Source organism: Lampetra planeri, chromosome 2 (assembly GCF_965212315.1).
Source record: "Lampetra planeri chromosome 2, kcLamPlan1.2.h2, whole genome shotgun sequence".
NCBI lineage: Eukaryota > Metazoa > Chordata > Hyperoartia > Petromyzontiformes > Petromyzontidae > Lampetra > Lampetra planeri.
In genome coordinates this window covers 30,276,386-30,292,420 of record NC_136108.1, presented here as the reverse complement: position 1 = coordinate 30,292,420, position 16,035 = coordinate 30,276,386, and the positions used below count along the sequence as shown (strand labels likewise).

At 52.8% G+C, this 16,035-nt stretch overlaps 1 protein-coding gene across 1 annotated transcript in view; it reads left to right on the top strand.

Moving 5' to 3' along the window:
- The first annotated feature begins 1,701 nt into the window (after positions 1-1,701).
- Positions 1,702-16,035, top strand: part of LOC144731470 (antizyme inhibitor 2-like) — a 34,674-nt gene continuing 20,340 nt past the window's right edge. The window contains exons 1-2 of the mRNA XM_078612534.1: positions 1,702-2,952; positions 7,017-7,130. Coding sequence (XP_078468660.1) covers positions 2,784-2,952; positions 7,017-7,130 — 283 coding nt within the window. The 5' untranslated portion in view covers positions 1,702-2,783. The remainder of the gene's footprint in view (positions 2,953-7,016; positions 7,131-16,035) is intronic.

The window sequence follows — 16,035 nt, the reverse complement described above, 5'->3', positions numbered from 1 at the left end:
TGTAGTGCAAATACTTACACAATCCGGAGGTAGGAATACCCACGGGATCCCAGGTTCCTCTTAAAGGTGACATCACGAACAAAAGGAAAGAAGGCGGGGCGTGAGAGAGAGGGAAGGCCAAAGAGAGAGTGGTGACGGCACCGGAGGAGGCGGGGCGATCAGGGCGCTTCCTGGTAAGATTTAGAGTGGAGTGGTCACACGCAGCGTGAGCTCATGCGGAAAATAAAGAAGAGTGTGTCATCTCAGTCTTCGTCTGGTGGACTCATTATAACTGGTGGCAGCGGAGGGATTGAGAAGATGCCTCGACTCGGTAACAGAAAGGATCCCGACCGAGACCCCAGCAAAGAGAGAGAAGAACGCGCCTCCACTCCCAGTGCCCCGGACAGCCGTGATCCGGAGATAGTACGGTATACAGATGGTCGAGGCGGTTCCTCAAACCATAAGAAGACGCCAAAAGGTGAGAGAAGGAGGCCCTGAGCGGACCAAGTCGATCAACTCATGGAGGCGGTAATGCTACTCCTGCAACAGTTGCGGGGGGACATAATAGCTCCTGGCCCGACGACGGCGCCATTGGCGCCCGCAGCAGCTACTTTACTTCTTCTCCCTCAGTTCGAGCAGAAAACCCAGAAGTAAGGACGCCACGAGCAACCACGATGGCCGAGATGGTCTCCGACCACGATGGAGCGCGGGAGACATCGGCGCCGGGGATGGGGAAGCCAGAGCTGTTGATGGGTGAGAATGCGGCACCACAATTGAAGGAATCCTCCCTTCCCGGGCCGGCGAGCCCATCGGAGGCTACGAAACAGGAGGAAAAACAAAGGGATGGAGAAGGGCAACCTCCTGAGGGAGTAGAAAATAATTTGCCAGGAACAACACGTGGCCACTATCGGAGCAAAATTGGCACGAAACACGCCAGGCCCAGTGGTAATGGCCAATCCAAGCTCTAGCGGCGGAGCGTTAGAGCCACATGGAGAAGCACTAGAACAACAGTTCGAAGCACGCGCAGCAACCGTAGCCCAGGTCGTGGAAATTAATTACCTGGGTGATCGGAGCAACGACGAGGAGAGGGCGCTGATTGACCACGTAGGTTAGGCCACGTGGACACATTTGTAGCTAAAGGAGGGGACTGGAGAACATTTCAATCTAGATTTGAAGTTTTAGTGACTGCAGGAATCCATACTCTTTGGTTCTTTCAGTAAAGTCACGTAGGTACAAAATGAATTCAATCACGACATTTCGGGCGCAACACAAATGCCCGTCATCAGGTGGAAACAACCACAGCAATAAACAATTGCTGAAGTGGGCAAAAGGAGGCTGCTTGTGACACGAGGCTATATATACGTAAGAGGGGAGGGGGGAGGAGCCAGGGAGGAGAAATAGAGAGGGTGGGGGTGTGGGGTAGGGGGAGTGGCGAAGTATAAGCCCCAACCCGAGCTCGAGTACAACACAATGCCGGGTCTGGGAAATAGGCGGAGCTGGAGGGTAGGAGGCTGAAGAAACTGGAGATGCGGATACAAAGGCAAACTATAAAGCAGTTACGGTTTTACCTGGTTAATAACATCCTTCCAATGATTGCTCAATTTGTGTCCATCTTCTCGGTTGAAGTTATATCTATGTTTGTATATCTGGATGGCTTCATGAACAAGCCTTTGATAGTAGCCCGAAAGGTTTGCAGAGCACCTTGGTCTCGGAAAAAACAATATCATGAGAGGCCACAGCGTTATAACAAAATCCGTGATCTAATCCCATCTGTGAAGGATATCATTCCTGACATGCAATATCCAGGAGTCTACAAACTAAGTTGCTTCTGTGGTGATTGTTACATTGGGGAAACGAAATGGCATTTGTCAGACCGTGTTCGCGACCACAAGGCAGATCTGAAACACAGCAGGACTAATACCTCCGCCGTGGCTGACCATTGTTATAACGCTGTGGGCTCTCATTATATTGTTTTTTCCGAGACCAAGGTGCTCTGCAAACCTTCGGGCTACTATCAAAGGCTTGTTCATGAAGCCATCCAGAGCCCTACCCAGAGGACCCTTCGCTGGACACCCCGAGGACTCGGAGCACTTAGGCGAGGCCGGAACCCGGTGACCTGTCACCGATGCGGCCATTTTGGCCACATCACCCACGGGTGCCGTACCGAAGTTGCTCCATCAGGCCGACTTCGCGCCAACAGCCATTCTCTACTCCTACATATAACCAGCAGCCAAGTGGCGGCACCCCGAACACCTCGGAAATTTCCATCCCAGACCTCTCATACACACCATCAGTCGATACACCTGCCACTTCCCGATGATCACAACCACCATCGTATACATGCAATCTTTCACCACAATGATGGCCGGCTTCGGGTATGGCGCATGTGATGGTAGGCTCGGTGGGGGGAATTGAGGTTTTTGATATGCTTCCCAACAGAGCCCAGCGGTTGCCGCCTGTACAGTCATCCTACGTAGTGGTAAAATGCTGGAAGCATGGGAATTTTGGGAAAGTTGGAGACCAAAATCTCTGTAGGAGAGCTGGTATAAGTGAGTATGATCCGTGCATTGCTGAGGCGACCACGTGGATGTCACGATCATCGCACGGGGTTCGAATTCCTCTTCGAACAAAAACCGCCAACATATGTGGGCAGTGAGTGTGCTCAATTTGCCATCCCCCGAAAAACCCATTTTTTTTCATGTTTGGGGGTGGAAGTTGTGGTCGATGATCGTTAACATTGATAAAATGTCACAATAACTTGAACACTCTATCCCACCGAGACGTGGTCAATATTTACCATTGGAATGCATGCAGAGATATCAAGAGGTTACTTTACAGAGATACTAAATAGGACAGTATGTTCATACACTTTTAGGTCATCATGCAACTATATATATAAGTGCGGATGCTCAAGAGATCATTCAAGACCGAAGTCACACGCGCTCAATGAAGAGGACTTATTTACTAACATGGGTAAGACTCATCGTGAGGATTTATGATAATTAATCGTATCAGTGGTATTTTAAGATCATTGTAATTAGTAGATGGTGGACGTAATCATCAGTTATGGCAGTGATTGATGTCGAGTGGTGCATAGTGACAGTGGTTGGAACACGGCGCTATAGATCTGGCGACCTCGAACACATCATTGGTGATTGACATCTGAACCGGTCCTGGCGACCACTTTCCCTCCCATTGAACAGTGTGCTGAGGTATGGTCAAACAACCACTAAGACCGACATGGTGCGGGCAGGGCTCCATCCAGCAGTGGATTGCCAAATACCTGTACATTATGTTTTAGCATGTATATTTTATGACGCTGATGTATGAAGACGATGATGCTGATTTTGGTCTATGTCTAAGATGCATGGATGGTGATCGTGCATTTTATATAAATAATATATATCCTGAGTATTTGTATTCATAACGATGATCGTGATTATCTTTCCCACGAGGAAAGTGAAGTTGTGCTCGTATTCATGACAATGCATGGATCAGAAACGTGTACTGTGCTATATGACGATGCTGAACTCCAATATATCATTGTTTTTATATATTGTTATTATTTCCACATTACCTGGCCGTCCTCAAATCACGGGCCTCGGTAAACACACGGACACTAGTGTCCTCATCCATCAACTTCTCATTCCCACCGATCTGTGTGGTGGAATTGCATCACTACAGCACATACGGACCAGCAGCATCATCAAATCCATGGACTGCCACTTTTAAGAGACTGCTGAAGGCTGCTCATCTGTTTCATCGAACGTTATTTGTGAGGAGCAGGAAACCTGAGCCTGGCTCCGCAGAGCCTCCGAGTCGCGGCTGGAAATTCCCTTTTCATGACAATGTGCGTGTTATGTGGGGAGCGGTGGCGCATTGGTTTGTGTGCTGCGCTACGAACCCGGCGACGCGAGTTTGATTCCCATTCATGGCCAACACCAGTGACGATTATTTGAACCGGTGTAGGTCGACTCAGCCTCAAATTAGTGCCTGGTCCGGAGTGTAAACATCTCTACTGGTGCTAGCCACCCACTGCCTCGTCTGCTGTGTCGGCATTCATAGGTGCTCGCTAACAGCACTTCACCCAACAGTCTGTGTGGGCTATACGGGGGTGTTTATCTCTTTGTTTTTGTGAAAAATTGTTTCATGATTACTACTGTGCTGTTATTATTGTGTACGATATCAGACTCACGGTAATTGTATCGCCCCATTTTGGAAAATATCGTATTATCTTGATTCTTATTAATGAAACGTTGCATTAATTTATTTCAGAAGATGTTTTCGAGTAAAGCCCGCTTGTTTAACCCACGAGAACCTCACTGAGTCTCATGACTCTTCTTTCAGGAGGGTCCTACCAAGTTTTTCGCAGTAGTGTCGACATGACTGCCATAGGGCAGCAGTCCTTAGGGCAAATGCCCCCAGTAGGCCGATCCATTTCGAGGACCAGGGGGCCGGTCTGTGTGGGGAAATTGCAAAAATTATCAGAGTAAAAAAAACAGTTTCTAATTCAAATATTGTATTACTTCTAATGTGTACACTTCATTGCTTATTAGTGACTGGTTGGTATTAAGTCCCCATATTTGGCTGCCCCAAAGATTATTCCTCACCAGCCCAAATGAGCTAATGAGATCGCATGGCAAAATCACGCTCATATCTCGTCACATCGGAACGTCTAGCTACTGCATAGCCCCAATTAGGGCCGATTTTTTTTTATCCCAGACCGTCACTGGTTACTATGCATGTGTGATCCCCATTGAGTAAATCTGCGGTGTAGCTTTTAAAATTTCGGCAACATTTGAAAGGTAAATACGACACAATTACGGTTTCGAATAAATTCAAATTATAGTGCTTTACAATACGTTGCATTTTTTTGGGAGTAACTGACACCGATGAATTTACATGACATCTTTGCAATAGGTATTGGAATTACCTTTGGATTATACAGGATACAGGACAGTAGAGTGGTGTGACTATTGCTGAGGCTATAGTGATGTGAATGTCATCTGTAGTGGTGTGAATCTATAGCAGAATGAATGTATAGAGGTTGTAATAGTCAGGGGCGGCCCTAGGCTAGCTGCCAACTGGCGCCCTAGGTGATCAATACAATCGGCACCCCCACCCCCAAGGGCAGATCTAGACTAATGCTTTTTGTCGCACGGCGCCGGGGTGGCCGGAGGGCAACCGCCGGCAGCCGGGCCACCAAGAGTACGCCCGGTGGGCGCGGGGGAAGGCAGGAGATGGGGGAGGGGAGCAGTGCCGATCGTAAGAGGCAGCGAGGAAGCCGCCCGGTGCGGGCGACGGTGCGGCCCAGCAAGGAACCGGCGGCAGCCAGGCTGCTTAGAGGATGCCCAATGGGCGCGGGAGCAGGCAGGAGACGTGGTCGGGGGAGTGGCGCCTGCAAAAAAACAAAGGCATCGGCAAAATAATAAATGAAACAAATAATGGTGGAGGATGGGAAGAAGGGGAAGAGAGAAGGAGAGAGGGGTACGGGAGGTAAGGGATGGCATGGGGAAATTAGGGATCGAGCAGATGGCTGCTGCTGCTGCGCCATCTTGTGCGGCGTTGCCGCCATCTAGCGCTGGTCGTTTTATTATTTTCCCTCGAATTTGGTGCCACACTTAAACACATTCCTGCGGAGGGAGCTGGTAGGAACGTTGGGTTGCTCGGTCAATAGCCAGGGTCAACGGCGGCGTGGTGTATTCCACAAATATGCTCGACTGTGAGGGCGGGCACAAGCCGGCGTGAGTAGGTTAAACGTTGAGTTTAATAAGGGCACCACGGGGTGACCAGCCCCTCCCCACCCAGCCCCTCCCTACCCAGCCCCTCTCCACCCTCCCCACCCAGCCCCTCCCCACTCTCCCCACCCAGCCCCTCCCTGCACGACGGACGGACACAATAATCCCCTGTGGGCTGGTGTAACCAGAGGTTCTTACCAGTACTTGGTGCCCTAGGCGACCATCTAGTTCGCCTATATGGACGGGCCGCACCTGGTAATAGTATTATTATGCAATCTATAGTGGTGTTTCTGTGGAAAATGTATTCTGATGATGATTTCATTGACTAAGATAACAAAGCGAAAACAGCACTAGAATGAGAAGCAGGGACATAGAATGCGAGCGACATCGATCAGATGGGCATGATGAGAATAACCAGAGCTGAGGAGGGCCTTGAATCCGTAGTATATTTTTCTTCCCAGGAATTAACCTAACTCATTTTGCAAAGGAGGAACACGTTCATGACAGGCCATAAAGGAATAACTCTTGCATGAGCAAGGAGTGACCCAGGGAACTTTCTGAGAGAAATTTATGCAAGGGAGGACCCATGACAAAACACCATAAAAACTCGCTGCCCACCCGAGGGCAAAGAGACAAGAATGGCCCTTGCCATTTCACTCTCTCAATTAACAAATCCCGGTGCCTGGAATGTTGAAACGTTCAAATGTCAACCACTGCATATGAATATTCTTAAACATCATGATAGTAAACGTTAACTTTGGTGATAGGATACAATGTTACATGACAATACAGCACATTGTCAGGGAATTTTGAATACGACTAGTTGCATGTTTTATTAACATCCACTTATTACTACTATAATGAGCCAAGAATATCTATTTGTGTGTAGCGCGCGTGACGTCATTCCACATGCCGCACCCCCCCCCCCCCCGTCATTAATATTCATGACCGGGTGGATTTTTACACTCACGCAGAATGCTAACGGCTGACCACGAACCCGTTATAAGGCGGTTTCTGAGTAGTCTATGATGAACTACTTTCTTGAGTTGCACCGCTGAGTGGTACAATGTGGTACGCGGAATGATACAGTATGCGGCGGTGTACCGTTACCTCAGTTTTTTGTCCCGCCATGAGCTAATTCAGTAAACAGCAATTTCTCGCTGAGCGCGGTTTTCTCTTAACATTGCACTTTTCAGGAACGCATCTACCGTGTTAAACGGGGGATTACTGCCCTTTAATATCTAAATGAAACTGGCTACGAGAGGTCTCACTCGCCGTTTGTGTGTGTGTGTGTGACAGAAAACGTATGCAACAGACACGTGCGTGGAGTGAGCAGACACCTGAGTGAACTGTGTGAAATTCAAGCCCAGAAGACGTGGCCAGCAAGTGAGAGAACAACTACGCCCAACATAGGTGTAGTGGTGATACGCGCTGGGGTAGCGATCAGGTGCCAGCGCGTCGTGATTGGATGTGTGTGTGGTGACGCGCGCTGACGGTGAGGGATCAGGGGTCAGCGCGGGATCGTGGGTTGTGTGGTGCTGATTGGCTGGGTGCCGGTGACGCGCTGGTGTGGGAGTGATCGGGTGGCAGCGCGGCGTGATTGGTTGGTGAGTGGAAACACGCGTTGGGGAAAAGAGGATCGTAGAGATAGCGCGTTGTGATTGGTTCACTAAGAAGCGATGCCGCGCATCGAGGTCCGCATCCGCTCCGTCTCCCGGGAGGAGGGACTATATAAGGTGATGCGCACAGGCGCACGGGGAGAGTGTAACCAGCGAAGACTGAAGACGGGAGGAAGAGATAGGGCCCTGCGGTACCTAGTCCCGCTGTCCTGTGAGGACCGGGACTCTGTGTAACCCAGAGGCGGAGTGTAGGGTGGGCATGCAGTGTCAGCATTTAGAGTGTGTAGCCAGGGCCTAGAGTCTACACGAGAAGAGTCTACACGAGACGAGTGATGTGTGTGTAGCCAGAGGCATAGGGTCTACACGAGAAGAGTCTACACGAGACGAGTGATGTGGGTGTAGCCAGAGGCATAGGGTCTACACGAGACGAGTCTACACGAGAAGAGTCTACACGAGACGAGTGATGTGTGTGTAGCCAGAGGCATAGGGTCTACACGAGAAGAGTCTACACGAGACGAGTGATGTGGGTGTAGCCAGAGGCATAGGGTCTACACGAGACGAGTCTACACGAGAAGAGTCTACACGAGACGAGTGATGTGTGTAGCCAGAGGCATAGGGTCTACACGAGACGAGTACGGTGTGTTATAAGAAGAATAGAGGTTACGAGTTGTACCGGTGTCTGGTGACCGTACTCGGAAGAATAGAGACCACACGTTGTATCGAGATAAGCGAAGATTTAATAAAAGAAGTGTGTTACCCGTCAAGGAGTTTCCTGCCGTCATTTCCAATACTTCATAGGTACAACAAAAACCCCCACAACATATATCCGTATCGTCTGTCCACTTAAAAAAAAAGTATACTAGTGTAGTGTTGTCCGTGCGTGCGGGTGGCGTGCATCGCACACACAGTTAGCTGGAGACGATGTGGTCGCAGGAGGCACCGCTCTACCGTCTTTATTCATTGTTGCCAAGCTCACACCACCACTCGGGCCCCATCTCTCTCTCACACATGACCCCGCTGCCGCACGCCCCGTCCCAGACACGATCCTGTCCACATTGCACCGACAGCGTCGACCAGGACAGTCAACCACTGTCTGGCCGCGCAGTGATCGGGCAAAGGCGGCAGCGACGAGGGTGACGATGACGACAGCGACGACGAGACGAGTCCAATCCCAGAAGTTGTAGGCCAGAGCTCTCGCTCTCCGCTGCTTATATTATCCTCGGTGCGGCTTGGCTCCGCCCTAGCCGCACCTCCCTTCTCGAACCCTCTAGAGGGTTTCAGGGGCTTCTACACAAGGTCTATCATGACCCTTGCCCCAGTTCCTCCGCCCTGCCGGCACACCCGCGTGTATGCTCAGCGGCGTGTGCGCTAAGTGCCCACCTGCAGTTGCTACTGCTGTCCAACAGACTGCGCTATGTCACTACACAAGTATTCTTTCCGCAACCCATTGGCTATACTGCCTTCTGGAGGTGCATACAGGGAGTCCACGACTTACGGGCATAATTCGTTGATGAGACCCGTTCGTAAGTCGAACTAAATAATGTACTGCATTTAAATGCCCATACGGTCAATGTTATGAAATGTGTTACGGTTCAACAAAAAGGGGAAGCACTGTTAAAGTCATAATTAAGAAGGAATATTGTACAATTACATGCAACACTATAAAAACACTGTATAGTAAATAAAACACAAAATAAAGGAACAAATAGAAAGAAAGAAAAATCTGTTTAATTTTCACTTACCTTGAGTCCTGATGCTGGCTTGCTTGTCAGAAGGGTTGCAATGAGTAGACACACAAACACTCCAACGATCCCCCTTGTAGCTTTAACAGGCTATATGAAGGCCGGCATGGCACACGAGCAGGTGAGTGGCCAGCACCACACCCGGCTGCCTTTGTCTCCCCTTGGGCAATGTTTACACACCAAACCAGGTACTCATTTGAGGCTGAGTTGACCTCGGGGAGGCCCATGACCCGTGAGTAGCACAGCATACTAACATCGGAGGGCCCTCGACCCCGCAAGGGGAGGCCCTTGGCGGACTGGGTCGACCAACTAACAGAGGGGGTCACGCTGCTAACCCGGCGACGCCACCCTTGGCGTCTGCAGCGGCTTCTCCTCTTGCACGAGCGGGAAGTCCTACTGTGGGGACGCCACGGGCAACAGGGACAGCCGGGGTGGTCGCCACACAGGACAGACCAACTGAGACGACAGCGCCAGAGACGGAGAAGCCAGCGCCGCCAATGGGTGAGAGCATGGCACCACAAATGACAGCACCGGGACCACAACGAGACGGGGAAGGGTCCCCTCAGGAGGGGGGAGAATCACCCTTAGTGGGGCCGACATCGCTAACCGCCATTGGACAAAAATGGTGCAAAATTCTCGAGGCCCAGAGGAAATGGCCGCTCCGGGCTTTAGCAGCAGAGCGTTGGAGCCACATGGGGAGGATTTTTGACCCGCGATCCAGTGCAAATAGACGATTCCAAAACCGTCGGCGGGAAGAAGGGGAATCAGCCTTGGCCTACAGAAGCGCTCTCATGGCCCTGGCACAGGCTGCTTTCCCGGGCCTGGATGCAGGGGTACTGTTAGCGCTGGCACAGACCTTTAAAATAGTTTTGCCAGTCACTGATGAGGACAAGCAGACCTCATTGTGGATTGCGAAGAGCATAAGAGACCATGAGAAGGTGATGAGGCCACAACGTGTGGTTGCGCAAATAGCAGACCCATAAACCCATCAAGGACTGGAGAGTGTTCAGAGAAAATGGAATGTGGGAGAAGACGCCGAACTAGATATGGATGTGGGACTGCCCGAGGAGGAGATGCTGGTGGCCGTGAGGGTGACATACTGGGGACCGGCCCAGAGCACTCGTCATTGGATGCCCTGGGGATTCGGAGCATCCAGCCGGACCCGGGACCCGGTGACCTGCCACCGATGTGGCCACACGGGCCACATCGCATGCGTGTGTCGATGCTGCCCCACCAGGGCCACACTCACACCAACGGCAACTCTTTACCCCTATGTACAACCAGCAGGTGAGTCGCGGCACTCCAGACACCTCGGCAGTTCCCATTGCAGACCTCACACACACCGGCTGTCAATGCATCTGCCACTTCTCGACGATCACAGTCACCTTTGTACACACGCGATTTTTCACCACAATGATGGCCGACTTCGGGGACACAATGGCGCAAGTTGACACGGACGGTAGTAGCAGCCTCAGCGGGGATGTCGGTGGTGGTAGACTCGGTGGGGAGAATTGAATTCCAGATGCTGGTAGACACGGGAGCGTCGGTGACTATTATCTCCCTGCACGTTTTTATATGCTTCCCCACAGGGCCCAGTGCTTGTGTCCCATTCAATTAATTATCATACATAGCGGCAAATGGGGGAAGCATGGGGCAGCTGGAGACCCAAATTCGAGTGGGAGAACTAGTTACATCCGTTCCTGTACTCATCTCCAGCACGTTTACGGTTCCCTGTGTAATAAAGGATCTCGCCGACACACTGCTGGGTCTCCGTCTCTCTCTATTCTCATTGACGCTCGGACTCCGCTGGTCCCGACAGCGGACCGACTGCTCCTCGCGCGTGCCCCGTGCGCGCCCTTCCGTCAGTCACACCGCTCCCCGCTCCCGGACACCGTTGGCCGACGGTGTGCTCGAAGCGTCTCCAGCCACGTGGCTGATGGCACGGGTACCCTCCGGCCACTCAACGTGGTCCTGCTTCGTGACTCCACCAACTGACCAGGAGCCCTTCCTGGATCCCACCTATATTCCCTTCACCACGTGATCCTGTCTCCTCCCTCTCACCACGCCCTTCACCGAACCTTCTAGATCCCGACCTCCTCATAGCGCCCCGCTGGCTCTGCCCTTAGGTTCCGCCCCTGCTCTCCTCGCATCCGATTGGACCAGAGGTGAGCGGCGGACCTTCACATACGCCCCCATACTGGGTCCCGCCCCCAATACCCCGGGCCGTATGATTGGACGGACTCTTTGAACCAGCTCCCTATAAAAATTGTGACGAACCAAGGGTACATCGAAATGCCGTCGGGAGAATGTCTATATTTCTTGCGTTCGGACAACAATACCCGGACATCAGCTCAGGTGCAGGCGGTCACGAAAGAGACGCTCATGGTACCTCCAGCAGCACAAATCTTAATTCCGCTTCAATATCGCACACCACTCGTGACGGCTCGACCAGACACAGCCATATTGGTATCACCAGCGATGGCGATCATGGATCGACACGCCACCAAAAAATGTTATTCAAGTTTTTAACACGGCAACCACACCTGTCACTATGCATGGAGGAACGGTTTCGGCACATGTGTGGCCCATGCCAGCAGGGGGCCGAGAAGTGCAGGCAGGAATAATGACAAATGCAACTGACCCTGCGAGCGAGGAAGTTATGCCCTGGCTGGAAGCCATGATATCGCAGGATCCTAACTTGTCCGAGCCACAGCGTCAGGGCCTTCGGGCATTTTACAAGACTTTGAGGACATTTTTAGTTAGGGACTGTACGATTTAGGTTGTACTAATTTAATGTCACATCACATAGACACGGGAAACGCAGATGCACCACTCCACTCGGAAGAATAACCACTACACTCGCCAAAAACCGGGTTACCGCAAACGCCTACACCTTCATCCCTTCACTCACCTGCATCATCACTGCCGAGGTCGGGAAAGTCACTTTCCATGACGAACCAGCCTAGGCCGTCCGTTACCAAGGAGGTGAAGCAACATCCGACCGAGCCGCAGCTACACGGCCCGGTTATCTGGACACGGGCCCGCGTGACGCTCCCACAGTAACAGACAACTACCGCATGCAAGACCACAAGACCACAGATGGAAAAAAGAAAACGACAGTCTTTTTTCGCGCCGGAGGTTTTCATCGGTTGTTCGCATGTCGCGGTTGGGGGGTCCGATTGACCCCTTGTGTGTACCGTCTTGTCTTACGGTTATTCGTTTTGTTGCTGTCTTAAATTCTGTTCTGTATACAGATGCATTCCACAACTTACACACACAAAGTTCAGGACTCCGGTTGAGTCGAAGTTGCTTGTTTGTTGACCAATAAAAGTGTTTTTTTTCTACCGTCAGGATTACCCCGAATCCCATGGATTTGCACGGGTTGTGTTTAGTCGAGGACGACTTTTTCTTCAGTGGAGGGGGTGGGTGATGTAGAGATGATACTTACGAGATTTGAGGGTACAGTATAAGTGTAATGCGGGCGTAAGCGACCTTCCGGATGTGACGTCACGGGGGGTGGAGTCATGTGACGTGGGTGGAAGGTTCGGGTCCTTAAGCGGGTAAACCGGAAGGGGAAGTCAGTCGGGGTGTGAGCGGAAAAGAGTGAGGCCACGCGGGCGAGTGAGAAGAGGGGGGGGCGCCGACGGCCATCGGGAGCCAACCCCGAAGAGAAGAGGAAGCTGCGGAGTGGTGTGCAGCTGCAGAGGAGACAGCCAGAAGGGCTGCGTGTTAGAGGCAGCGGTGTGGCTGCCAGGAGGAGCTGCAGAGAGAGAGAGAGAGAGACAGCACGAGGCTGTCAGAGCTGCTGAGGGAGAGAGGGAGACAGCACGAGGCTGTCAGAGCTGCGGAGAGAGAGAGGAGTTGCAGCGAGTACAGCCAAGGGGGGCTGTGTGAGAGAAACAGCAGCGGGGCTGCTGTTGTGGACCGGGCCGACATTGGAGTCAGCACCGTGGAGAAGCTACAGAGTAAAGACAGCCGTGTGGGTGTACAGCACGAACCGAATAAAGGACACTGAGCCAGACATCGTGGTCCAGTCGTTTATTACACTGGTGTCGGAAGTGCAACGGCATGTCGAAACAAGTGAGGAAGAAAGTTAATCCGGCGCCTGCATCGGCTTCTTCGTCCGACGACGACGAACTCCCTCCAACCACGGATCCTGTTGGGGTGGTGGAGGAGAGCCCGGCTGAGGCGACCACGGGAACGGGAGTGGAGGATGTTGGCGCGGTGGCGGGTCCGTCGACATCATCAGACGCGGATCAACGATGGCAAGCGATGGCGGTACAACTGGAGGCACTTAAGGACGTCCTGGCGCATCTATGCCATCTCGTCGCGCCAGGGACGATGGATGATGCAATTGGTGCTCCGCGGCCCGCCACGTTGCCTGTCCTGCCGCCGCCATTGCCCACGCGGCAAGAGGCCGCCATTTTGCGCGCTCCGTGGCGCCAAACCGCCATCTTGGCCACGCCGCGGGCCGACGCCATTTTGAATTTGCCATCACAACCACCACCATTGGAAGACGGCGGGAAGAGGAGTCGGAGTCGCCACCTTACAACGGTTAAAGAATTTTCCGTCGGTGGGGACTGGAGCGCGTTCGCCTGCCGCTTCTTGGCGGCGGTACGCACAGCAAGATGGACCGATGCGGAGGCTTTGGAGGTGTTGCCGACTCTCCTGGACGACGAATCTGTCCGATTCTTCCGTTCCATAACGACCGATAAGAAGGCAACTTTATGTGGTGTTTTTCAAGAAATGGCCGATGCTTATGAGCCACCAGATGATGCGCATCGGCGATTCGCTCAACGACAACGAGCACCAGAGGAGTCGCCCGTGGCGTTCAGGGGTGCGGTGCTGGAGCTGGCCATGGCAGCTTATCCTGAGACGCCACAGGACCTGCTCGAGCCTCTCATATTAGGGAAAATGTTGGAGCTGTCTCGGGATCTAGGGATCCCCATGCCTGTGTGTGGGCATGAGAAGCTAACTTCCCGGACGGCTGCTAAGTGTCTCGATGCGCAATTCAACCTCCGTCGCTGGAAACAAGTGACGGCGTGGACGGGGGGGCCCGTCAAAGAAGGGGATGCGCTGGGGTGGAACCCTGCGCAGGCTGTCTATGTTCCGGATGACCGGGGCCCTCAACAACTGACGGCCGCCTCCGCTCCATGGACGGGACGCGGCGGGCCGAGACCGCGCGCGGCGCTACCAGAACGGGGCCGTCAGGAGGCGAGGCCTGCGCTTCGGCGCAACGAGGCCGAATGTTTCCGCTGCGGGCGTAGGGGCCACTACGCCAGAGACTGCTGGGCCCGCTTCCCGGCTCCGCCGCAGCAGGAGGCCTCGGCACCGGTCAAGTCGGCTAAAGATCCTCCGAAACAGGCATGTCGGCACGCACCAGACACTCGGCAAGGCTTTACACCTCACCCATCACCGTCGTTGCGCCATCCTAACGTTGTGGTTAAAGCATGCCCTTCGACGGGGCCTTGTCGCTCGGTCACGCAGTGGCGCAAGTTGGCACGGAGAGTCGTCGCGGCCGCTACGGGCTCGTCCACTGTACCGGGGTCTATACAAGGGGTGGACGTACGCATTTTGGTCGACTCCGGCGCGTCTGCGACTATTATTTCGGATGTCATTTTCCATCTGTTGGGCATCCCGCCGGGGGCTGTGCGTCCGGTTTATGGGTCGTGCGTCGCTGCGAACGGGGGTAGCATGGGTATCGTGGGTCAGGTGGATGCTAAGATATCTATTGGGGATGTGTCGGCCTCGGGTGTTGTGTTGATATCGAGATCTTTGGCGGTTCCTTGTTTGTTAGGCACCGATTTTTTGGCTAAGATGCCCATTTTGATCAAAATCAATGAGAATTGTATTGAACTGCCGGGGGGCCGTCAAATCTCGTTTCTGCCGTCGCCCTGGGGGCGACCTGCTTCGGCCGTACAAGTGCAGGCGCTGTCCGTCGCATCTGTGGACATCCCACCTGGTACACAGATGCTTATACCCTTGCGGTATCGGAAGCCCCTGCCTGATCGGCTAGGAGCAGTAGGGGTCTTGTTGTCACCGTCCGCCACGATAACAACCGGGTTGGCGTTAGTGGGGGCACAGACCATCGTCCGGCCGGATCAATTACCGTTTTTACAGGTGCTTAATGCGGGGGGAGAAAACGTCCGTGTCCCGGCCGGTACGGTTGTGGCACATGCCACTACGGCGTTTGCGACCCATGATTGTCCACATAGCCGGGGAGTTGTTGCTGGGGTTTCCGAGCCAAGGAGTTCGGATGATCGTTGGGTTGCTCATTTATGTGACGGAAATTCTTCCCTGTCCATGGAGCAACGTGGTGCGCTGCGTAAATTGTTGTTGACATATTCCGATGTGTTCAGCTCCGATGATTTGGATTTGGGCCGCACTTCGTTGCTTTACCATCACATTGAGACGGGCGATGCTGCCCCTATTCGATTAAATTCGCATCGGATGAGTCCTGCGGAGCGAGAACACGTACGGGGGGCAGTGGAAGACATGTTGGCTGCGGACATTATATCGCCATCTAACAGCCCATGGGGCGCTCCAGTCGTCTTGGTTAAGAAGAAGGATGGCAAATTGCGATTTTGTGTTGATTTCCGCAAATTGAATAAGATATCGGTGGCAGATGCGTACCCCCTGCCGCGTATGGATGACTCCCTCGACGCATTGTCGGGGGCTAAGTTCTTTTCCACACTGGACCTCTCTTCGGGATTTTGGCAGCTTCCCCTTGACGAGTCCTCACGGGAGAAAACCGCATTCCGTACGCCGCAGGGGTTATTTCAATTCAACTGTCTCCCGATGGGATTGAATGCGGCTCCTGCTACATTTCAAAGATTGATGGAGCTCGTTTTGACGGGGTTGCAGTGGGAGACGTGTCTTATATATTTGGACGATATTATTGTCTTCAGCCGCACATTTGATGAACATTTGACGCGGCTGGAGACAGTGTTCACGAGG